The 25,034-nt window shown below is 39.4% G+C and overlaps 1 protein-coding gene across 5 annotated transcripts; it reads left to right on the forward strand.

Annotated features, from left to right (window-relative positions):
- Window positions 1–164: 164 nt before the first annotated feature.
- etv4 (ETS variant transcription factor 4) lies at window positions 165–24,892 on the forward strand. 5 transcript variants are annotated; one of them, XM_053511953.1, is made up of 13 exons: window positions 232–249; window positions 819–926; window positions 1,587–1,677; window positions 1,906–1,953; window positions 6,374–6,427; window positions 16,331–16,460; window positions 16,584–16,778; window positions 17,375–17,667; window positions 19,218–19,286; window positions 19,924–19,971; window positions 20,848–21,020; window positions 23,725–23,826; window positions 23,931–24,891. In XM_053511953.1, the coding sequence occupies exons 2-13, from the start codon at window positions 870–872 to the stop codon at window positions 24,156–24,158; spliced, it is 1,488 nt and encodes a 495-aa protein (XP_053367928.1). In that variant the 5' UTR covers window positions 232–249; window positions 819–869; the 3' UTR covers window positions 24,159–24,891. The 5 variants fall into 5 exon arrangements, with proteins under 5 accessions (XP_053367931.1, XP_053367928.1, XP_053367929.1 ...); XM_053511956.1 differs by lacking the exon at window positions 819–926 and having other exon boundaries at window positions 165–249; XM_053511954.1 differs by lacking the exon at window positions 232–249 and having other exon boundaries at window positions 736–926; window positions 16,334–16,460; window positions 23,931–24,892.
- The last annotated feature ends 142 nt before the right edge of the window (window positions 24,893–25,034 follow it).

Consider the following 25,034-nt stretch of genomic DNA (forward strand, 5'->3'; position numbering starts at 1 on the left):
GCGACCGGTGATTGGTCAGACAGACCCAGGCCCCGCCCCCACGTTGCTAGGCTCTGGTACAGTTTTGAATCTGATTGGTGCACAGGAACGAGTCGAGGCTTCATTCATAAGTAAGACCATTCATTAGGACAAAGAGAGAAATCTGAGCTCTTGAAAGAGGAAATTCACCAATCAGGAAGCTTTACGACTGAGCGGACATCCGAAAAGCCAGAGAAGTAGCTCCTACCCAGAGCAACAGTAAAGAAAACAGTAAAGTTTTTCATTAAATTATTATAAGGTCTACGTGTGCCATCCGGTCGCGTAAATAAAACGTTACGGTTAAATCTATTTACAGTTAACACCATGTAAACTAAATTACATGATACGCTTTGCATTCACACTTAAATATAAACAGTTTGAAAAAGTTTACACTTTAGTATATATTTTTATATATATAATTATTTTAAATCCATGCTTTAGTGAACAGGGTTATACACGTTTGCAAAACAATTCTAAACACTACTGTTATATTACTGTATACTCATAACGGTAAAAAAAAAATAATAATAATAGAAACGCGCGATCTAACCAAAGCTTTTCTTTAATACCAGAAGCATGATATGTTTGTATTAACTGCCTGCACGAGGCTAAGCTAACTAGGCTAGGGTTTGCAAGCACTGAGAGTGTGTTTTTGTGAATGGAGCTCATTACGCATGCAGCCTTCTGGACGCCCCATTCACAACTCCCGCTGTCTGTCTGTGTGTATGGTGTGTGCGCGCGCTCGTGGTGTGTGTGTGTGCATGTGTGTGCGTGTGTCCCACTGCCTTCTTTTCGTGCAGGCTGCTCCGATTCTGCTCCACACAGCCTCGATGACCGCGAACGGTTAACGCATGGACTGTAACATGGATGGATATTTAGATCAGCAAGTGCCTTTCACTTTAGCTAATGTAAGTACGGCTTTATAAAGAGTACAGCTTTGGGGAATGCGCGCGCGCTGCTTCTGCTGGGGTTTTTGTGTTTGTGTGTGTGTGTGTGTGAGTGTGTGTGTGAGCTACGCAGCACTGCGATGGGAAACCGCTCCGAGTTTACACCTAAATAACTCAGTAAAACTTGTGTACTACTTATTAATTATAACATTTATTTCAAATGTACCGTTTGTTTTGTGTCCAGTTGTAGCTTAGCTGTTGCAGTTAGTTTAAAAAGTTGTTGTTTATAATCGGCATAATGGTGCGCGTGCATGATGACGACTCTCCAGAGAAAGTGTCTCTTCCAGCTATGTGATGGTCAGTATGAAAATCAGGAATTAAATCACTTTACACAAAGAATGACCAGACCCATTTTGACCTGTTTTGTGTAACTAAACATAACTCTATTACAGCACTTTATGGTCTACCTAATAGGAATTTAGATATCAATAAATGATGGCATTATAATTTTAATATCCAGCTCTGAGATGGAAAAAGAATTATGAAGTGTATTTAAATGTTACATGTACGCCTACCAGTACAACCTGGCCATAGTGTACTGTATGTTGCCATAATGACAATTGTTTTTCTTCCACATTTGTAATATGTTTCCGCTTACATAATATTCCTGGTGTTTTCCAGAGGTCGCAAGGAAATGGGCCCCTAAATAGACTGTTGGTGGCAGCAAAAAGGAAATACATGGACACCGAATTACCCCCTCAGGAATCTGAAGGTAAAGTAGCAAGCGAGTTTAGGAAACGCACTTACTGTGGCCTTTATTTCGGACATTACACTCAGGACAGATATATGTTTGTTTTAATATATATATATATATATATATATATATATATATATATATATATATATATAAAACTTTAAATAAGTTGATATTTTCCACACATTCTGAGGAGTGTACACAATGTTCTAATATAGGTTTTATTTTTTGTTTTTTACCCCATAGACCTCTTTCAAGATTTAAGTCAGCTTCAGGAGACATGGCTCACAGAAGGTGAGACCGACATGTTCTTTGTGTATCATATCTATTGCTTGTGCTGGCTATTTGGGATTTTCAAGTATAACCCAGGTAGAGCTGTGTCTGGTTGCTTTTGGGCAAAGAAGGGATTAATTATATACCAAGAAGGAATGGCTCCTTTGATTAGATGAATGGCTGGATAGTTCAGCATAGACTGAAACACGATCTCTTTGACTCTTGGCCAGTGTCTAGTGTCTATTTTATCAGAGAGAAAATGGGATTTTAACTCGCGTATGAATCTGATACCATATTACATCTTGCCCAGCTTATTTTATTATTAACGGTCAATTTTTAATGCTTAAAGGATGTTTGGTTCTATGTGGGTTTTAAAGCTGGTTATCTGATTATAAAATATCTGGTACTTAGATATAGATAATGTTTGGACATAATGTTTACTTAGTCTGTAATGGACTCTTACAGTTAATGCAAATAGGTAGCATTATAGATGGAAGGTCAGGAAACAAATAGGTGAAATGTGGCTTGGTAGAAACATTATACAGTATCTGGGTTGATGATAAAAACATAACAGGATGTTAAAAGAACTTATGATTTAAAAAAAAAAAAAAATTGCTAACAAAATTCACTAATACTTTTATTGTCTGTGTATTTTATAAAGCTATAAACATTATCTACAGATAATTGTGACATTTTAATAATTAACAAACCCAACCATAGAATTGTTTTATTCAAAATCTCAATTGGTTTTATGGAATTAAATATTTGACATGAATATAAAGTAAACTTTGTTTTAATGGTAAAACAGCAGGTTCCCCAGGACAGCTTATTAAAATGAAGAAAAAGGGGATAAGAATGGGTCACAGTCAGTGTGCTATTGTAGTTCAAGGTCAATGGCCACACGTCAAAGTGTAGCTGTAATTAATGCTTGGGGTGATTAATGCTCAGGGCTTTGAAATGGGGACTCTCCAGACTTTTAACTGACTCTTCTTAAACTCATAACTCATGCCTCACAGCTACTTCCTTCCATATTTTCTTTCACTTTCTGTTATTATGAGAAAAAAATTTTAGTATATGATTTGTGTTTGTCATCTCTCAAGTTTAGTCAAAGATCCAACAAGTTTTAGTTAAAACAAGATAAGATGTAGTAACTTATGAAGGTCATTATATAATAATCAGAGAGAGAGTTATTTTGCTGTGTGCTAAGGTAAATTATTACATACACTGCATTGCACTACATTTAGTATATAAAAAACAATTAGACTTATCTATGTAATTTATTAGAAGTTAAAAAGGCAGTAGGATTTCCTTCGTCTCTTACCCCTCTTAGTGTGATTGTTTTTTTTTTTGTTTTTTTTTAAGTGAGTTGTTTGAACAGCTTATTATTAGGTGATTTGTGGTTGTGAATGATTCACTACACTGAAACAAAAACAGCGGCTTTAGGGCTTTTTCTCAAAGGGTAAGAGCAAGAACGAGAAGGAGGTCAAGAAATTTGTGAATGGGGAAGCTTGTAGAGTCTTGTCATTAGCCTTTAGTGCTTAAAAAAACCTCCTGGCTCCTCCCAGGATCCGCCTGACCCCCCCCAAAACCCAAAAAAAAAAAAATAAATTCAGCCTCCCTCAAAGAAAAAGGAAACATGTCTCCATGCTTGCACAGACACACTTCCAGTCTTGTGCTGACTTGCATTTCAAAGCCCTCGACAAGACGTTCCTGGAAGTGAACTGACGCACAACACACACGTACACATACACATAGTGAGAGAGAGAAGGAGAGGAGAAGATTGGGTTAAGATCCGGTCTAGCTCCAGAAACTAGTAAGCCAGAGGCATCAATGTCCAGACAATTCTTAATGTTTTTTTTGTTGTTGTTTTTTTCCTTTACACACATTGCATGTGCTCTTTTTAAGGCATGTTGAAACTAGCTTGAATGATATATTGTTTGATCTGGAACACCAAATATTGGCGCTGACTCATGAAAAACAGCTTTGTGCTCTTCCTCGGGGCTAAATAGAAGAAAACTTGAGTGGGACTAATGAAATTACAATATATCAGTAGGACGGGGCAGTATGTAGGAAATTAATGTAATTTCACCGAGTATGCCCAAAAGAGAAACTGCACTTTCGTCAAACAGGATGTGGTAGAATGGTCTTTAGTTTCAGTATTGCTCCTGTAGTTTCTGTGTTATAGCGTGTTGGCTAAAAAGAAAGGAAAGATGGCATGAGGCCTGTTAGACAGTCAGGCTTCTCCTTCTTGCAATACAAGGAAAGTAAAGGTCAGTGGTGCAGGAAAATCAGCTTTTTCAATGTAGCTGTGACATGTTTAAGATTTTTTTTATTACAGTTTATTTCCACTTGCACTTTTGGATTATGATTGTTACAGTGCGATTTTATAACACTGATTTCCTTTTCTTTGCAGTCTGGTTAACTACATCATGCTTGACCCTAATTTGCAATCTTCCTATAGTAAAAATAGCAGAAACATAAAAAAAACAAAAACTTTTTTTATGCTTACGGGTGTTGTCATTTTAAAAAGTGTTTTATGATATTGACTGTGTGGCTAATTGTCAATATTAAAAACACTGGCGGTGCAACAGTTACTGCAGCAAGATCTGGTTTATTCCGAATCTTAGTTCTACCTGGGCTGCATGTCAACAGAGGGCCACTGCCTAGAGCTCTCTGTTTCTCTCACTCCTTGTTCAGATTCACTGGAGAGTAAATGAGTGTGTTGTGTCCACAGAAAGACACAGAGACTGTGATAATGGCAATGGTGCACCTGCAACCACAAAAAGATTATTTTGCATAACAAGTGTGTCTGTAACTCGTATCTATTCAGATTTCTAATTGGCAAACGTAAATGACCATGAATGATGATTTTGTCTCAGTAAAAAGAAGAGCACAGTCATCATTCATGAAAGTCATCCAAGTCATGGAAAGACTCCAGTTACTGTTCTAGAGCTGGAAGAAATGTGATTGAAGGTCAGGGTGAGAGGTTGAGCCAGAATTACTTTAGACAATTCTCTTTCCTTGAGATAATGGTCGTTTATTGAACCAGCATGTTCTTTTGCAAGTTTATAAAATGCAAACTTTACATGACTGCAGACTCCTATTGCATTTCTTGTGCATCACTTAGCAATATAAGATTCCAGTTCCAACTGTGCGTTGGCTTTATTCAGTTTGACCTCTGAAGCAATGGAAATTTGAGAATCTCTAATATTCTTGTTTACAGATGTAACTTGTTCTTCAACTGAAGCAAACATTTGTATCCTCTTAAGAATTTACAATAATGTAAAAAAAAAAAATTAAAAGGTCAGATGACCACTTTCTTAAACACATTTTCTTTTTTATGAAAAAGCTTCTCTCTATAACCACTTTTTAATTGACCTTAAGAGTCAGCCTTCATAAGGCTTAAATCAAGTGATGAATTCCAGAATCCCTTCATTTAACTAACCACATCAACTTGGTCAGAGTGATGTCTCGGTGTGGGCATGAGCAAGGGGAGACATTAGACATGAACTCAGCACATCTCTCCACTTCTTATTTTGTCGGAACATATGCTGAATGAGATTTGCCCATATATTAGCTACATCGGTCAGCTCTGAAAGTCCATCAGCCAGATAAGACCAGACACTTTGATGCTGAGCGTATCGGATGGTGTTAGGCGGCTTGACCATCAGTTCCAATGCTCTAGTATTGATCCACTATCAGTTGGATCAATAAACTGCAGAGCGTGCTTGTATAGCGAAACATAGCTTGACAGGTTCTGAATAACTGCAAAGGATAAATTGTCACACAGTCAAATCAAATGTGTTTCTTCCGACAAGTGGATGTGTATGCATGTTACAAAATGACTAAACACAAAAGAGGATGTGATGTCCAAAATGTCTGGCATCGAAATAACAACTCAACAATTTTGCTATTAGTTTCTTCCCGCTCGGGTAAAAATAAAAATGCAGAGGTTTGAAATAAAGAAAAAAAAAAACTTATTTACTGTATATTTGATTGAAATTAAACTATTCACACACACGCAACATTCAACCGAGGTATTGATCTGCCGCCGATGGAAAAGTGCTGGCGCAGAGGAAAGTAGAGTTGAAGGTCACATGGCTGTCCAGAGGCAGTAACTCAGGTTTCACCCAGATGAAGATGAAGGGAGAGACAGGCCAGCCTAATGGACACACTTAGTCTATTCCTCTGCTAAGAGTACTGCTCATACTCAACAAATGGCTCTGTGTAAAGACAAATTATGACTCTGGTCCTCCACCTGCGTAGTAAGAACAATGTATTACAAAACAATCTGTAGAACCATAACATTCTCAGTCTCACAATTCCATATTTGTCTTTTGTCCTGTGTCTTCATTTTGTTAAGATATTTTAGAAGTGTAAATGCAAAAAATAAGCATGTTTTTTTTTCTTTTTTCTTCTTTTTTTTTCTTTTTAAATACAGCTCAAGTACCTGACAGTGATGAGCAGTTTGTTCCTGACTTCATCTCAGAAAACTGTAAGTAAATCTTCTTTTAAAACTTTGGCAACATTTGACAGTATGCTTAAATTATCAATGGGTCAAAAAAACACGAGATAGAACGTTAGTGCTCTTCATTTAGAGATAGGGAGTGACTGATTCAGAAACTGCTTGAGGCTTAGGAGTGGTTGTTGTGTTTATCAGCGATATAATAGCATCGTCCCGGAGCTCGGCGTAAGAACCACTGTGAGAAACACTTTTTCCACAACCTGCTACTATAACATATACATATGGATGCTCGTATTAAAGAGCACCTTTCATTTGCATGTGCTTCAAAGGCTCAATTGAGGAGCTCAGGAAACCGGTAAAAGATCATTCAGAAGTTGCACACAAAGATTCGCCTTTGTGTTTGTCAGAGGTGTAAATGGGAAAGCAAATTCCTGTACCGCACAACGCCAAGGCTGCCTTTTTAGCTGGTTTCCTTTTTTGTTGTCTCCACACAATGGCGTGCCAGGGTTTGTGGAGGGGTGTGCACTCTGTAAATAGTTCTCCTGGACCTTTTGTCGAAGCCATTCAGACTTATGGGTTGGGCCTTTACCACGGTGGCAAGTCTGCAAGTCCTGTTGTGGAAACACTGCTGGCATTTTTCTAAGAGGTTACAGAGTTCAAGGCGTGAGTCATACAAATAACCTTTTTTTTCCCGTAACAGAAATTGTAACTTGAACTTAACCATAGTTCAGTAAAGGATTGAGCTCCGAATCTTATGTCTCACAAGCTTAAAGTTGCTGTATGCAAACATTGCTATTTAACCCCATCATGCACCTGACCTGTGGTGACAGATGCTCCCACAACATATTGTTTTTGTCTGTGGTCTCACAAAGGGAAGGAGGAAGTGGAGATGAACTCTGGGGCATTGGAGGGTCATGTCTACTTAACCCCATTAAGGGCAGAACCAATTGCCACAGTGTGGTGTGTCAGTGACAGCTACTCCTGAAGGCAATGGAAGCTCAGCTTGACAGCGCCATCTTATTAACTAAGTGGAGCTAAGCTTTGATTGACAGCTATACCCACCCTTTTATACTTATACAATGCAGTAATAACAAATGTACGCTTGGCTGTCTGTGTTCACTCAGAAAAGAGGTGAAGGTGACCATGAACATAAGATTGGGCTCTTCATGGTTGTGGTTACCGTAGTGGAGATATATTGAAACCACTGGTTTTACAGATATGAAACTGTACTCTGTACGGTAGCACTGTAGTGACGCATGTGGCAGAAGCTAATCTGACATTTAAGCCCTATCTTTTTAGAAGCCTTATAAGTCATGTCAGTATACTACATTTCATAACAGTCTCATTGTGTTTTGTCTGTGAACACATCACAATCAAAACACTCCGTGATCAAATCACGTGTTGCCCCGTGTTTCTTTTCCTTCATTAATATTGTTGCAATAGGAGTGTAACTGAGAAGTAGCGATCACATGGTGCACTGGGAAAGCTGGAATGTTCTTTTTTTCAGTGCAGTACATGCTCTTGTGCAATATAACCACATGGCTGGGGGAAAAAAACTGTCACAGTTTTTTTTCTCTCCATTTTGTACATTTATCCATGCTGACTTTATCCTTGCCTTGATATGAAGCATCTGTGACCTTATGCTGTTGTGTTTTGGAACAAACCCCACAGTGGATGAAAGATATCCTTTAAAAGACAAGATTGGTGTTCCAAATTTGTGGCTTGCTGCACTAGTGTACACTTGTTTATTCCAGATGCACATTCCACTGACTGGGTCTGTAGAGAGCAATTTACCAGAAAATCTACCAGCTAATTTACTCGCAAATCTGCTTTTAGAGCCATGCTAGATCTCAGCAGGGTCTGAACAATGTTATAGACTTTAACAAGTTACAAGTTTTAAAATAGGGTTTGGTATTAGACGTTATAAACCAAGACAGTTATAAAACTCCATTTTACTCTGTATGTAACTGATGATGTGTAGGATGATAAATGAGATGTTTCTATTTCAAAGGCTTTTATCGAATAATCTATACACTTTGATTATGTTTATTCATTAATTCATGGGGCAGATGTATTTCATCTGATTTTCTGTACACCATCTAAAAGTGATCAAAATATGATCAAACCACTGTTCAAATGTTATTGTTCTTTTACTGTTGATTTGGATGATGTAAAATAAAATATGCTTATGAAAATAAGGCTTTTAATCTCATCAGTCAGAGAATTCACTCTCCATTCATGAAAAAGTCTTACAGCAGGCTCCACCCTCACGCTTCCTTTTTCTGAATGGAGGTTTAACCCCTCCCTTTTTCTGTTTCTCTACCAAGTCGAAAATGTGAAAATCTGTTTTGCGCTCTCTCTTTTCCTCTCTCTCTCTCTCTCTCTCTCTCGCTCGCTCTCTCTCTTACTCACTCTGAATGTTCCAAGATGTGATCTAATCCTCCAATTGCAGTGTTGTGTGGGCTGATTGTTTGGTCTTGTGCCTTGGAGTAATTATATAGGCAGTTGTGGCTATAAATCCAGATTTGCAAAGACGAGTCCCTGATCAAAATGGAAACATGGAGGAAACGACCATGAAAATTTGGTGAAGGCAGTGAGCACAGTTTTTGTGTAGTCTAGAAGTTATGTTGCATTTTGTTTGTTCTTTTATTGTATTTTTCATGTCAGTAAATCTTCATGTCTTATGATCCCCCTGGTTCCTTGTACTGCTAGAAGGCTCTAAACTTTCCAAAATACAGCTGCTATGCAACAAGTCTGCAAAAACATCCTCATAACTGCCAGAAATGCGCAGAAAGCACTCGTCCTATCACATAGAGAGGGCTGGTCTTTCTCCCCCCTCCCTCATTTTCCTTATTTTTTTGCAGAGAAACAACTCATTTACAGGCACACGTACACGCGCACACACATGCACACGTGCACACACATACAGAGACCTGATGCATGCTTGAGCCCCACATTTGTATGAATGAGCTGGTTGTGTGGACTGGCTGAGGCAGTACACTGAGGGAAATTGGGATCACCATTCATGAATCCAGCTGCCCCCCAAAAAAAGTTGTGACCAAAAGAAAGTAATGCTTTCCTTCCTTCATTATGCTTTCCTTTATTTCTTCTTTCCTTTTTTTTTTTTTACGTTTACTGCACGAATGTACTAAACCATTTTGTTAATGAAGAACTCTAAAACAAGCTTACACTTGAAACCATAACGTTCTGTAATCCCTGTGTTTTGGTGAAAAATATTTCCTGTAACTGTTATGGACATAAATGGAACATCCCCCTCCAGCTCAGTCAAGCAGAGGTATAGCATACTGAATGGACAGTGTGTGTGTGTGTGTGTGTGTGCGCGTGTGTGTGTGTGTTCGTTCACTGGGCCAGAAGGAGATGGAGGAAGGGAGGGCAGAGAGCAAGGAGAATGCAAAAGCCAAACCAGCCCAGGACGTCGTCTGCTCACCCCCTCCCGCTCCCCTCCTTTCTGCTGCTGAAAGAAAAAAAAAAAGCAATAGTGGGGGAGTACTAATGATAACAAGGCGGCCGTATATCTAACAACACATGGGAGAGGAGTGTGGAGAACAGGAGGCCTTTGCTGGGGAATCACACCACTGTCACAACCACCATTTGGAAGCTGTATTTCTGAGTTTTGACAGCCTATATTGATGCCGATTATGTTTTTTTTTTTTGTGTGTGTGTGTGTGGTAAAATCCATATCCAGTCATTTCTCTGACTCAGTTTTGTCTTTCCCGTTCATTTAGGCAGGTCTTGGTGGTTCTGCTGACACACACCAGGTCATACAATATATTGGAAAAGCAATGATGGATTAGTCAATCAAAGTGTAGATGAGAGACAGCAGGAATCAGGCTGAGTGTCTCTGTTATGCAAACTATTATAATTAAGACTTCAATCCAGACTGGAAGCAAGAGTAAGCGGGGTCTTGGTGGAAATGTGTTTCTCATGAGTTTGACAGGAATTCGATGGGTATGTGTTATCTCTCTCAGGAGATAAGGAGACCATTTTCCCTGCCACACATCACTGCTCTGAATGGATATCTCTAACGTGTGGTTCTTTATATAATTTCTGCAATGCGAGAGAAATCAATAAATGCATTAAACATTTAAAGAGAGCAGCTTTGGGAGGGGGGAGGGAGATTAATTACTCCTCCTACATACGTCTTCACACGTTTTATTTCATGCAGTCTCATTTCATATCTCTTTCTCTCTCTCTCTCCCTCTCATGCACACACGCATATACGTGCATTATGACGTCCAAGTTGCATAAGATTACATCATTCCATGCTTAACTTTGTGGTTCATGTTTTTTTACTCCCTGTTTAATCTTAGTATTCTTCCATAAGGTTAAACATTTTCCCATGTTTATTTTTCTACACATTTTACCGAGTACATATGAGATGGTGGTGGAAACAATTCTGTATTTCAATAAACCAAATCCATCTGGCTCCTTCATCCTCTGTAAAGGGAAGTGAAACTGTTGAATTTGGCAACATGCATCACTCTTGTCACATGCAAAGGGTGACTCTTATACGCATGCCCGCATAATTACTGAGACGTTGCATCAGTTTACTTTCATAGATTTTTGTTTGTGATATTTTAATCTATTAACACTTACAAATATAGAAAGGTGAGCTTAGTGAGTGAAGAGTGAAGAATTGTGCAAGCGCCACTAGCTTTTTTTTTTTCTGAAATCTTATCTTATACATATTGCACATGGTACTGTATATACAATATGGTGCTCTTCGCAGTGAGAACCTCAGTATCGGCAGACCATTCAAAGTGATATCCAAACCTTGTGTGTATGTGTGTTGAGGGGGGTTGCACAGTTTAAAGGTGAGCCAGATATTGCGCGCTCTCTGACTGAGAGATGAGCTCTCTTTCCGCTTGTTGACCTGAGCACCACATGTCCAGCACATGTTCCTGTACTCTGTGGAATTGGCAGACTTGTTTCTTTAAAAGCTCTGAAGCCCACTCATTTTCTTTGTCCCTCTCTTTTTACTCGACTTTTCCACTAATTATGTTGTTGAAGATTGAGTTACATACAAAAACAGACTGTGAATACGCATAAAAAATTAAAAAAAAAACCTAAGTAAAATCAAACAAGGTCTCCAGATCCCAACCTTGAAATATAATTTTTTGCCAGCACTTGACTCATATTTGAAGTATTTCTCAAGCTCAAATCTAGGGAAATACATGATGAAAAACTTCTATTCATAACTAAGCCCTCATCTTGGCAAGCTGGCGTTCTTCCATTGAAAGTGTTTTGCCTAGACGGGTTGTGACAGCTGTGATTGTCACTCATTACACTCTCACATCACCATTATGTGCACAGTCTGGTACTATAGGCTTTGACAGCTACTGATTTCAGAGTGATGGGTCGCTGTGTTAAGGAGAATACCAAAAATCAATATGTCCATTTTATCTTTTGAAGCCCTTCTTTCACATTTGGTAGCTTGGTCAGATACATTAATTCATCACTGTTGAATGGAGTGGCCCAGTGGGGTGCAAGGTAGATATATTAACCAGTCAAGCAGTCCGCCTCTCACTTCTGCCTAATATATATACTGTAACATAACAACAAATCCAATACACCCACATGGGGAAAAGAATATTTACTCCCAGAATATTGGTTCGAATACAAAGTCCATTACAAATGCTGGACTGAATTAAATCTTATCACGCACAATGTTTACTTATATTCATTTGCTTTTTTTTTCTTTTCTCCAGGCTCTTTCACTGTAACAAATTACAGCCTGCAGCTGTCACATGTTCTGGCCTGTGCTCTGGTGCACTGCTGTGTGTTTATAGTCCCTGTGATATAAACGTACCATAATCGGTGAATCACTGTACCTGTTGAGATATTTAGGAGCTGGCCTCGTCTGCAGCTGTCATGAACTGAAAACGTGCAGGAAGTAATCCTGACATGAATATACAATGTTTTAAAACTGTCCAGATCTTCACTGGTGTTGAGGTTGACCACAGGGGGAAAAAATATGGTTGGCTTAGGACAGTTTTAGTATGAACCGTTTTGGAGTTTAGCTTTCTATTGAACCTTATGCTAAACAAGAGCATGGTGTTAGAATTCTTCCATATACTGCAGAAATAAAAAAGAAGCGAAACATTGTATGATTTTTTTGGATGCTCTATCGTAAGGTTTCATGTTGAGACAGGTCCACGTGTCTGAGCTAAAGAGGCTTTTTCGAGGAGCCAACGATGCCTCCATCTGTCACAGCTGGTGGCTGTCTTTTTGTCTGAGGTGGGAGTGGGGGTATCGGGGTCCTGAGATTTGTTTGTGGTGGGAGTTGTCTGAATGGCTTTCCATAATGATCCACACTTCCTAAAGTACTCAACCATGACCATCCCCCTTCACCTCCCTGTTCCTCTCCTCTGAAGCATGCTATTTACATATGTAAGGTCCAGGTTCTCTTTAGAGCCCTTCTCAATAGAGAGACATTCTCGTCATTTACGCACAATGCTACTGGTTTTTCACACGTATGCGTGGTTCTTGAAGAGAGGTGTCAATGCAAAGTAACGACAGAATTGTCATGTCAGCCCGTTGAGTTCGAGCCTTTGATTGGAAGATCCAGACCGAGTAAAAGCAGAAATTGGTGTTTAACACAATCACATGTCCATTTAATTGAATGGCAATTCAGGATGTGAGAAGAACATATACAGTATGTAAAGTAAGATGTCCATGTTCTCGATTTTGATACTGTTTTCTGTATTTGTCAAGATTGGTGGAAAGATTAGTCTGGTGCTTAACCTCCGAATCTGCAACACATTCTGTGTATGTACTGTGTACTTCATTCAATTGAGAATATCTAAACACTTCACACAGATGTCACAATCCACATTCAGATTCATGATCCTTCTTCCTCCCTTACAAGAAACAAAACCTGTGAAATATGAGAGGGTTTAAGGAAATGTGATGTAACTTCTAAATGAATCGAAAAAAGAAAGAAACCAGAGACTGGCTGCTTTCGTCAAATTACTGCAAAAAGAGGAGAGGAAAAATATAAGGCAAAGTACCTTTAGTGTCACATCTCTGTTTACTCTCCTGCCACTGGTATATAAACTCAGTGCAGGTTTAATGGCAGCAGGAAATGTCTTGATAATGTTACATTTTCTCAAGGATTTCTTCCAACCATGACACTTGTTTAGATTAATGGGCCATGGTTCGACATTTTACAGGTACAAAATGTAGTACACTGCCTTGGAGAGAAAAAAGGCACACCAATTTTTCAGCTTTGATTACGGTGTGCATTCACCATGCCATTATTTCAACAATGTTATTTCCAACATCTTTGCCTGAAATCAGCATCTAGAAGACAGGAGAGTCAAACCATTCTTTTCCAGCATATCCCAAAGACTTCCGGTGGGATTAGGACTCTGTGGTGGCCAATCCATGTATAAAAAAGGAATCACTCATTTTCAATCAAAATTTAGGCCCAATGAATCTTAGCATCTTTGTTCTGGAATATGCTCCTGCTTATCAGGGAAGACAATATTCATTGATGGGGTAACGGTCATTCAGTACATTCAGGTAGTCAGCTGACCTTATTTCATTGTGACATAACATTGCTGAACTGAGACCTGACCTCCAACTCCAGATCATAACATGGCCTCCAGTGGCTTGTACAGTGACCACTATGTATGATGGCTGCATTTTATTTATGTGCTTAACTTCTTACCCTCATGTGCCCATTACTCAGTGTGAATCTGAACGCTTCAGACCACATGACCTTTTCCCATTGTTTCGAAATCCAATCTTTTTGCTCCCTAGCAATTTCAAGCATTTTTCCTTCTGGTTAGTCTCAGTAACAAGTTTTTTTTTTTTTTTTTATGGCCACACAGAAGTTTAACACTAATCCTTTTGAGTTCTTATCATATTGTGCGTGTGTGTAAATGCACTTATGTTCACTATTAATCATAGCTGTGATTTCTAGTGTTGGATTTCTTTTAATGATGCAACTTTACCAAGTGTTTACATGATTCACATTCACATTCCTGTTTTTTTTTACAGCCTCATCTTTTTTTCCTCGACCATGTTTTTTTTTTGTCTACATGGTTTAAGATGGTTGTTTGGATTTAAATAAGCAAATATTTAAAATCATTTAATTAAAAAATTACTGCTGTGATTAATAAGTTTTATCTGGAAACAATATTTTTAACAGTGTATATGTTTTGGTTAGACAGCGCAAGTGTAAGTTAATGCACAACATATTTATTCAGATATAAACTTGTTACTTGGTATTTTGTCAAGAAGGGTTACAGAATGTTACCAGTTAACAATTTTTGAAACCCTGAACAACCTTTTGTGCATAGTTAGAAGTTTATTTCTTATATATTAGCTTATAAGTTTATACACAATATATATATAACCTTATAATTAATATTAGTAGACTGTATGGCACTTTTTTAATGTGCTGAGTGTATTAAACAGCTTATCCCATTGTCTCCCTGTCTGAAAAGCCACCTTAAATACTCTGTAATCCATTCTGAGCTCTATCCTAAGCCAACATTTCCATGTCACCCGGGCCAGCATGGGAAAATGCCATCTCTCTCTCTCTCTCTCTCTTTCTCCTCTCTCTCTTTCTCTCTCTGTCTGTCTGTCTGTCTGTCTGATGCATGTGGGAGGGCTGTTAATTTAGTCGCAGTAGTACAGTAAGAGTAGGCTGTTCTCTCTCTTCATCTTTCGTCCTTAAGCGGTATTGTGTAATTACCTGTGCTTGGGTTTCAACCGTGCCTGTTCAGTCAGGTCTGCACCCACGACAATCAACACATAAACAGCTATAAACATAGGCTGGGGCTCAGCTGGAGGAGCGCAGCTGCTGCTGTTTACCCTGAGCGGCCCAGAAAAACATCCTGTACCGCACAGTCTGAGAGCTGTGGCTGCTCCCCTCAAATAATAAACAGCAGTGCAGCGCTGCTGCGCAGACCCAGGCCCCACACACAGCAATATAGCCAATGAGCGGAGCCTGATCATTGGCTATTCCTATGACAAGTCTTGATTTAACACAAGGTGAACAGGTTACACGTAAAGGAAGTCCACCTTTAATGGATATCTGTTGGGTCTGGCCATGACAAGTGCACTCACTCGAGCATGGTCTATTATTAATATTAGTATTTTGTCATCAGTGACATGCTTTGACAAGCTCAAAGAGGAACTATTAGGAAATGTCATTGTTGTTTCCCTTCCTTCGTACCAGTCTGTTGACTTAATGATCATTTGTAAGCAGTGCTTGTGAATTGGAGTTGGAAGGTGTGTCATTTCTGTTTCTAACACTTTATGGTGTATTTCATAGTGCATGTTTTGATCTTGAATAAACACCAATTTTATAAAGTAAATTATGACAAATCACAGAAGCACTGTGTTATGGAGTTATTTGAATAATTAGGCAAACTAAGGAATAAAAATAATAAAAAAAATTATGTTTAAAGAGCATAATGAACTTTTATATGACGAAGTGTTACAATTGAAATGTTTGGTTTGAGTTTGAGCATGTTACCACTGAAAATAGTAAATGACACACCCCAGTTTCAATGATATAACCATCAACAGAAGGCTGGCACACGAACTCTGTCCATCACTAGATGTTTTTTTAGGACTGAATATTTATGAAGCGTTAATAGCTGTGTTGTGTCTGGAGTAGAAGAGTGAAGATGAATGCATTAATTAACACTAGGTGTGTCTGATGTGTTTTGTGTTTGCTGTGAGTTAGGAATGAGGATCTAACCATCTCCTTAACAGAAGTTGGAACGCATGTATGTGTGTCACATATCTCCGGTCCTGTTTTGGTCTGGGGACTCATTGAACTAGTCTGGTATTTCCAGTGCAGACAAAAGTATTTGTCCTAGGGCTGCTCCTTAAGCTTAAGAGGGCTCAGTTGGAATGTAGCTATATTAATGAACCTGTTTGTCTGTGTTGCAGCAGTGGCATTCCACAGCCCGCCGGTGAAGATTAAAAAGGAACCCCAGAGCCCAGGTTCAGACCCCAGCCAGTCCTGCAGTCACAAGCAGAGCTTTAGCTATCCCGGCGGAGAGCAGTGCCTTTATGCCAGGTCAGCAGGAGTTCACCTGTTTAGACTGATTTAAAGGATGAAAAATCTCGAATGTCTGATAACTAGAGTTCTTCTGTTGTATTGATGTGTTTAAATGGTTTGTGATGCTGCCTGTCTTAACAGTGCCTATGAACAGAAGAGAGCAGCAGCAGCAGGAGCAGGACCCAAAAACTCCTGCCCTGGGACTCCCATGTCCCCCATGCAGCATTACTCCCCAAAACCACTGGTGGGCACCCGACCTGAAACGGGATACATGAACTCGCCCTCTGCCACTCAGTCACACCCCAATCATGGCCAGACTTACCCCATGAATCCCAGGTAATGCCACCAGGAAAATGGCTGTATTTTACAATGTAAACCAACTTCACATAAATTAATAAGTCTTTACAGTATGTTTTGGAAACATAGTTACTTATAGTAGTGGTGGATTTGGATAAATGTGTCAGCACTACTATTTACCACTATTGCTTTTAGCTCAGCAGCTAAGATTTTGTTTTTAAATCCCAGAATATGCAAATAAAGAAATAATTCAAAACTTTAGCAGCGATGAATGAGGTGGTGGTTCAGGGTTGCTGAATGGAGAGCTAGGGGATCAATTCCTGCCACTGCCAGGTCACCACTGTTGGTTCCTTGAGCAAGGTCCCTAACTGTAACTGCTTAAATGTATATCCAGTCACTGAGATTCAGTGGCGGTCCCAAGCCCTGAGATATTGAGTGGATTGCAACAAGAAGAGCATCCAAATAAAACTTGTGCCGGATCTAGTATATCAAATAAGCCAATGTGGTGACCACTAAAATAAAGTAACAAAGCAGTATAATTCTTATGGAAATGATATTCTGCCTTGAGAAACCAGTAGTGGAAATTCAGTTGCTCCATGTATGGCTTAAGATTTGCCTTGATTCACTCTTTCTAGCTCCAGGTTCCCAACAGGCTCAGGAGAGATGTGTGCTCCATTTGGACCTCCAGGTCAAGCTCTGCAGCGTATGCCCTCTACACCTGCAGGAGGTGCAGGCACTGGGGGTAGCAGCGGGTACCACCGACAGCACTCAGACCCCTGCATGCCCTACCTCCAGCAAAGCTTCAAGCAGGAATTTCTGGACCCGCTGTATGAGCGAGCAGCCCATATGGGCACAGTGGCCCCTCAGAGGTTCCCTCCAGCCCATATGATGGTCAAGCAGGAACCCACTGACTACACCTATGAGCCTGGTGAGTGTTATCATGTGGTACAGCATGGAGGCCTGGATATAACTCACAAAACACATTACACATTGCGCAAGGAAAGTTTAAGATCAGAAAGCCTTAACTATGTATACTCATGCATTAACCATACAATGCTGAGATCCATTAAAATGATGACACATCTCGTATCCTTCTTTAAGAGAAAAGATGCTTGAGGTAACTTCTGTCAGCACAGAAAAGTCATTTTCTTCTTTTTTAATTATTATTACTGTAGAAATTCCTCTTTTACACATCCATGTCATTTTGTAAAGGTCTCAATTGTATTTGTCCAGTTATTCTGTTCCCTGTCTTTTCACCACCCCTCCTCTACTAAACTTTGTGAAAGGCAGCAAGGCATAGGAATTTCATTGAGAAAATGGAGGGCACTGGAAAGACTAGAATCCCCTTTGGAGTGCTTTAGGGTGTTGGGTTGCAGCAGCAGCTTCCTTTTTCTGCAGGCAGATGAACTCATAATGGAAAAACAAGCGTAGCGGTGGTAATGTGAGCTGCAGTGGTGGTGGGAAGGGGGCATGAGTATGAAGCCAGGGGGCAGGGCAGAGTGAGGTAGATGCAGGAAAAAGTAGACCATCCACATTCAGCTTTAGCATTTACTGCATTGTGCAAGCCAGTGCTGTCTCCTTGCTGTGTCACAGAAACTGCACGGACACACAACTCATTGGGAACGAATAAAAACCAGCAGCTTTTTTGTTTCTTTGTTCTTCTGCAAGACTACGGGGTGCGTTTACACAAACAAATTTATCGTCATAGCTGTAACATGTAATACCTAAGGAACACATGAATAAGGGTCACTGAGGCATGAGAACAAAGTAGTTGGTCTGTGTGCTATCTTGGATGATGCTCCACAGTTTATCAGTAGAAACACCATTCCAGTTCAGCTGTGGTGGCTGCACTACATGAATGCCCAAGAAGAGTGTGAACATTTCATTTTTTTCCTTAAACAAATCAGAAACCTTTCCTTTAAATGAGAAATATTCTTACATGACATTCTCTTTGATAGTATGCATATACAGTAGCGAAGCTGCTAGCTTTATAAATGACATAGCTCTTTAACCTCTGAAGCTAGAACTCTGTTTTCCCTTGTGACATCTTATCTCATCTTGGCCTGTGCCACTGCATTCCCTAGGAATGAGTAACTATATAGACCCAAGGCTGCTCCACCTTACACCCTCCCCAGTACTTATTTACTCATGCGACAGAGACAGAGTTTGTCTTGATTGTTTAGTACTTTAATAGACTTTAAGCTTGGGAGGAAATGAATTGCCATAATAACAACAATACCGACAATAATATCATGTCCTTGTGCTTCATTTGGTCATGGCTGTAAAAAGATCTTGGTTGACAGGTGATATGATGAATCTAGCTTTCGTCCTTGATTCATTCAGAGATAAATGTTATCACATCAGCAGATTCACAAACCTCATTCCGACAGAATGAGAAGGGTCAGATTTGATTTCGAGTGAGTAATATGAGGCCTTACATTGTCATTCAAAGCCATATCCCTTTGTGTTGCCTTGCAGATGTGCCTGGTTGCACCTCCATGTACCACCACAACGAAGGCTACCCCAATCCCCAGCACAACAATGAGGGTAAAATTCTGTTGTTTTTTTTTTTGCTAAATTTTAGTTCCTTTCGTGACTTTAGGCATAGACAAAATTTCAGGTTTAGGAGGCGTGTATCTCATACACATCAGTCATAGTTGGCTAGGATTGGCCAGTGCGGTCATTGGCTAACCAAGTCAGCAGGTCGGTGTTTCCACTGGCACAAGCATTCGTCTCACTGCTGCTTGATGAAGTCCAGGGTAAATATTACTACTGGACAGGGCCAGTATTTTTCCTGTTGCTAAGACAAATACCCCACTTCTTTGCTCACCTAGAACTATTTGTCGCACCATTTTGAGTCATTTTAGTCGCAAGCAACTTCTTAATGTGGCATTAATTATAGACATTTAGTCACTTCCTTACTGAATGCACAGTACATTAAAAGTTAATGAGAATGTAATTACTTCTTCTTTTGACTTGCCTGAAAATGTCCAATATACTTGAATGGCTATGAAACTATACAATTATGTCGTTAACTTGCATGTATTTAGATGGCAGACAGAAATGACTTCTTTTAATTACTGCCATTATTTTATCATGTTGTGTTTAGCTTGACCTAACCATGATATGATACAATAACATTACTAAAGCAGTGACCATGCACTCCTCTTTGTCCTGTTTTTAGGCTACATGTTTGAAAGTGATGCCCGCGTTGTTCCAGAGAAATTCGAAGGTATTTTAAGCATACGGACTTCACATGTATTTTAAACTTCTTCATTTCTTCGAACATTCACACTATCACTGAGATTTGCTTCACAGTAGAAGACGATGCAGTCTAACACCACGGGAAAGGAAACAAAACCCTTAACACTGACTAGAATGATTTTAGCCCTTTCTCTGAAACATCATCTACTGCTCAAAAGCATCCAGCACCACGATACATAATGAGCAGCATGTGTTATCTTGAGCTGGGTCACACACTATAGTTTCTCATGCATGATGATGTCCTAGGCTCTTGTGACGCACTGAAGGAAACAGAGCTGTCAGTTCCCATGGTCTGGGTGATTGATGGGTCTTGCATAGCTTTAGATCATTTCACTGGCTAAACTGGTAGAAGTGCAATCAAGTTGTCATTTAACCCGCAAAGTTCTCACGGTCTGATTTCCTTAAGCACAGGGTTATTAATACCAGGCTGAAGTAAAACACCATGGGAACAATTATTTTTAATAATGCCTTTTCTTAATGATGTCTGGAGTATTTTCCACACATCCCAAATACTTTAAATGTAAATACAATATTTACATTTAATACTTATTAACAAAACTGGCTACATTGCCTTTAGCATAAATTAGTTATTGGATCCGAGAGAAGACTAGCTGCCACATCACTTTATGTTTATTATCTAGATAATAAAAATGATTACAAAATCTATTTATACGAATTTTTTTTAAAAAAGGATCTAATGATACAGTTATTACTTTAAAGGCTGAAGATGTTATGTATGGTGTTGAGGTACATAACTCGATCGTATTAAATAATGTTCTGTTTTAAACAACTGTACTGTATTTTGTCAGTTAAGGGACACTTAATGTAAAGTCTCTGTCTGTAGGTGAGGTGAAACAGGAGGGCAGCAGTGTGTTCCGAGATGGCGCCCCCTATCAGCGGCGTGGCTCTCTGCAGCTCTGGCAGTTTCTGGTAGCTCTCTTGGATGATCCTGGCAATGCACACTTTATTGCCTGGACTGGTCGTGGCATGGAGTTCAAACTCATCGAGCCAGAAGAGGTAAGGTCTTATTGGATCGCCTGTACCTTTGGTTTGATGTTAGCAATCAGACTTATTAGACAACAAAGTGGCAAAGTGGATTAGTAGTGTTGTCCATGATGTCTTCATAGGTTTCCTCTGGTTTGCTCTGACCATCCCAAAAAAAATGTAATAAATGAAGTTACATATATTAATAAACTTGGAATAACCAGTGTTTGTTTGATTGGATCTGGATCCACTTTGAGTCTCGCTAGAAGGAAGAAACGATTGAATGATCATTTAGCAAAGATACTCATAGATAATGGCAGACCAAGACTCCTGGACTTAAGGCATAAAAATATAAGGAGGCAACAACATCCTCAGGATTACACACTCAGTTGTTTTGCTTGAAAAAAAAAAACTATACATATATTATTGGTTTTAAAATACTTGATTGTTTTTATTTTATTGACCTATCACTGAAAATTCATGGATATTTTATAGATATCGTATTCGTAAGTAAATTTGTTTCAACGGTTCATCTAAAGATGAAAAGATTTTTCCTGTGATCAGCAAGCTGTTCCCCAGGGCTTACCCACCCACCCACCCACACAAAGCCTGCCTCCATTAGCAGCCATGCATTATTTACTTCACTTAACGATAGAGGGAAACAAAATGGAGTGTGGCTCCATTACTAAATATTACAGACCTCCACTTTGGCCGAGTCAAAGCAAGCTGTTGTGGTTGGAGCATGAATGTTAACCTCCCATTGTCTGTGATCAGTAGACGGCTAAATAGCATGAGTCAGCAGACGGTCACGCAGAGATGCCTCCATCAGGCCAGTTCTACTGTACTGCATTAATCATTCATTAGTGTTGGGGTATTACTATGCCAATTAGACCTGGGAGCTCTCCGAGGGATCAGACAAAACCAGCACCTTTGGGACAGCTTCATAAGTCTCAAGTAGCATTTGTTGAGCAGTTAAGAAGTATGTTTTACTAATGTATGAAGAGATAATTGACAGATCCTTAGGTCTGCTCCAGTTTTGCACTGGCCGGTCTGTTTGTACAGAGAAAGTGAGGGTTCTTTTACAGTGTTGTATATAAAGAGTCAGTTTAGTGACAGAAAAAAAAAGAACCACATTGGAATGTCCAAACTTATTTATAAAATAGAGTTTAAAACAGGACACAGTAAGTAACTCCCTCTAGTGACGAAATATCATTACAGCAGGTATTGTTGCTGGTGGTATTAGATTCGCATACATTTAATAATGTAATGTTTAAACATTATAGAAATGTATGTGAAGGAAAATGTCATTAGTTGTTCATCTGGGCCATGTACGCAGAAAACATTCCTAATGGTTAACATTGTTATTGAGGTATGGGTAGGGTAGTTGTAGTTCCTACAGATGGAAACTCGTCTGAAAAGCTGATGGTAAGAGACATTGCTCTGTAGAAACCTGTCTTCTCACTACTGGTACGCGGTTAAGTTGATTCAAATGTGCACTGTGTAACCAGGAATGTATGAGCTTATGCACAGCCAAATCTCCAGTGTTTTAAATAAACACCCAGACTGTTGATTTAAGTATACAGTACTATATACTGTACGTATGTCAGTGCAAAAAAAAAAAAATCTAACAAGACTTCAGATCTTACTGTGCAAGGAAGTGATAAAAAAATACTGCTCAATGATGGAGACTTAGCTACATAACTGTTCATAGCAATTGCCGCCCTAAGCCATCTTTATGGTTTCTAAGTGGGACTGTCAATGAGCCATCTCACTGAGGTTTGTTAGTGAAGGGGGAAGAGATGAATAAAGTCAATGTACAAGGAGTAAAAAATTGCCATTATATTTCCTATATAATTACCTGCTACACATAAGGCACTCACCTCAGCGTTTCACTAGTGCTTGGATACAATCAGGTTAGAAAGTTTTCTCAGTACACCAGAGCCATACTTCACATCTGAAATGCTAGCCTCCCAGGAACTCGGCTAATGGCCCAAACATGTGGAATTGGCTTGCAGCATGCATACAGTAGGGGAAATGACAATAACTCCCAGTACAGTTCCTGTAAAGTGCATGAATGATTGGGCCTACAGTTCCTACAGATAGATGACAAGTTATCAGTTGATTTTCAAGGATCGGTGAGAATTTTCATCACAAGTCTCACTTTGACCTGAACACACTTCGTAACTTCCAGGTAAAGTGAAAGCAGGGACTCTTGCAAGACTAGCTATGATGGCATAAGGAAAAGGGCTAAACAAAAGGAGCCCAGATACCAGATATAAGGGTGCGTGGGGCTGTAAGGTGGCCAGCCACTCAACCACCAACACACCTGAGTGAATGTGTGGGAGTTGGGGGAATGACTGCATCCAAACATTTCTATTCACTAAAACACACCATGCTGATAAATCCACCAGATCTGCTCTTTTACCCAAGAATACAATATTAACAAAAGGCTTGATTAAAGAAATGTTTTTTAGCCTACACTGATGCACTGAGACTATGTCTGAGTCTTGAACACTAAATAAAAACGTTTTCCACAACTGCAGGTCTTTGTACCCAAAAGCTCTGCCTCCAGCTGTATCATTCTATATGCAAGCCCATTTTCAATAAAAAAAACAAAAAAAACAAAAAAAACAGCATGCATACAAGTTTGCAACAACTGAAAAGGTACAATATGTGAATAGGTTCTCATGGTAGCAGCTCATTTCAAATCATTCATGTGTATTTCTCTTTATTTTAGGTCGCCAGGCTCTGGGGGATGCAAAAAAACCGTCCAGCCATGAATTATGACAAATTGAGTCGCTCCTTGCGTTACTACTATGAGAAAGGAATTATGCAAAAGGTATGAGTAGGACTCTAATTCACAATTTTTCTGTTCTATACTATATTTCCATATATATTTATAAATCATGATGTAACTGACCACATCATTGCTCTTGTGTTCAGGTGGCCGGTGAGCGCTACGTTTACAAGTTTGTGTGTGAACCGGAGGCGCTGATCTCCTTGGCATTCCCTGACAATCAGCGGCCTAGCGTGAAGGCCGAGTTTGAGCGCTATGTCAATGAGGAAGACACGGTGCCACTGTCTCACTTGGACGAAGGAGTGTCTTACCCCTCCGAACCTGCTGCCACCAACTTGGGCCCTCAGGCCTACTCCAAAGGCTACATGTACTAATGCCATCTACAGCCCTGATATTCCCCCATGCACCTATTGCACATGTCAACCCCATCCACTTGTATATATAAGGCTATGGTGTTATTTTTTTTTTCTTGGTTTGTTTAAATTAATATCATTAGGGACATCCTCTCAGCTCTGTGGCCTCTTCGATACAAACACGTGCCTGTGGTTCAAGCAAAGTGCTTAAGAAAAAGACCCAGTTATTATTCCTATCCCTGAAACAAGACTGTTTTGCCACTTTGGTATTGGACATTAGCGTTATGATATGGATGTTCAGGATACAAAGGTGAGGAAATTATGTACGATTTAGTTATGCAACCTGCTGGAAGAAACCAGTGATCAATTAGTCGCAAAGGGCTCTTTTATGAACAAACATATGTAAACAAGCCATAATGCAAATCCTCTAATATATCAGCTCGCAAAAATGTGAGCAGCATAAAGTCTTCACTAAATACGTCACTTTCACGTAAATATTTCCCAGTGTTCTTGAAATCTTGTTTGATATAGCGACTAAACCCAGAATTGCTCTCCAGGATGTAAATATTCTGTCACATGACTACTCATTCAGCAAAGAGCCAGGAGACCTTTGACTTGTGACTTGAATGATGTGCTGAACCAGGAGTCCTGGAGGGCATTTCTCTAAGCAGTAACAGTATAATCCAAATAACCTGAATAAAACTATAAATAAATACTACAGTTATGTTTATCAACCATACTCCAGTGTTTTTATTTTCAATATTTTATATATTATTAAGATTATGGTATGACCACATGATGTGTTTCCTTGTGATATTTATTTTCTGATTATGTTTTGAATGGACTTCCAGTTATGAGGAAGTGTTTCATGATACAATGGAAAAAAAAAGAAGAAAT

The sequence above is a fragment of the Clarias gariepinus genome, chromosome 14 (assembly GCF_024256425.1).
Source record: "Clarias gariepinus isolate MV-2021 ecotype Netherlands chromosome 14, CGAR_prim_01v2, whole genome shotgun sequence".
NCBI classification, from domain to species: domain Eukaryota; kingdom Metazoa; phylum Chordata; class Actinopteri; order Siluriformes; family Clariidae; genus Clarias; species Clarias gariepinus.

Excerpts from the sequence above, each read along its gene's own strand:
- etv4 (XM_053511953.1), top strand. The coding sequence starts at position 870 with ATGGACTGTAACATGGATGGATATTTAGATCAGCAAGTGCCTTTCACT. Across the intron at positions 16,779-17,374 it reads ACTTACCCCATGAATCCCAG|CTCCAGGTTCCCAACAGGCT; the intron begins GTAATGCCACCA and ends CACTCTTTCTAG. Across the intron at positions 19,972-20,847 it reads TGTTCCAGAGAAATTCGAAG|GTGAGGTGAAACAGGAGGGC; the intron begins GTATTTTAAGCA and ends CTCTGTCTGTAG.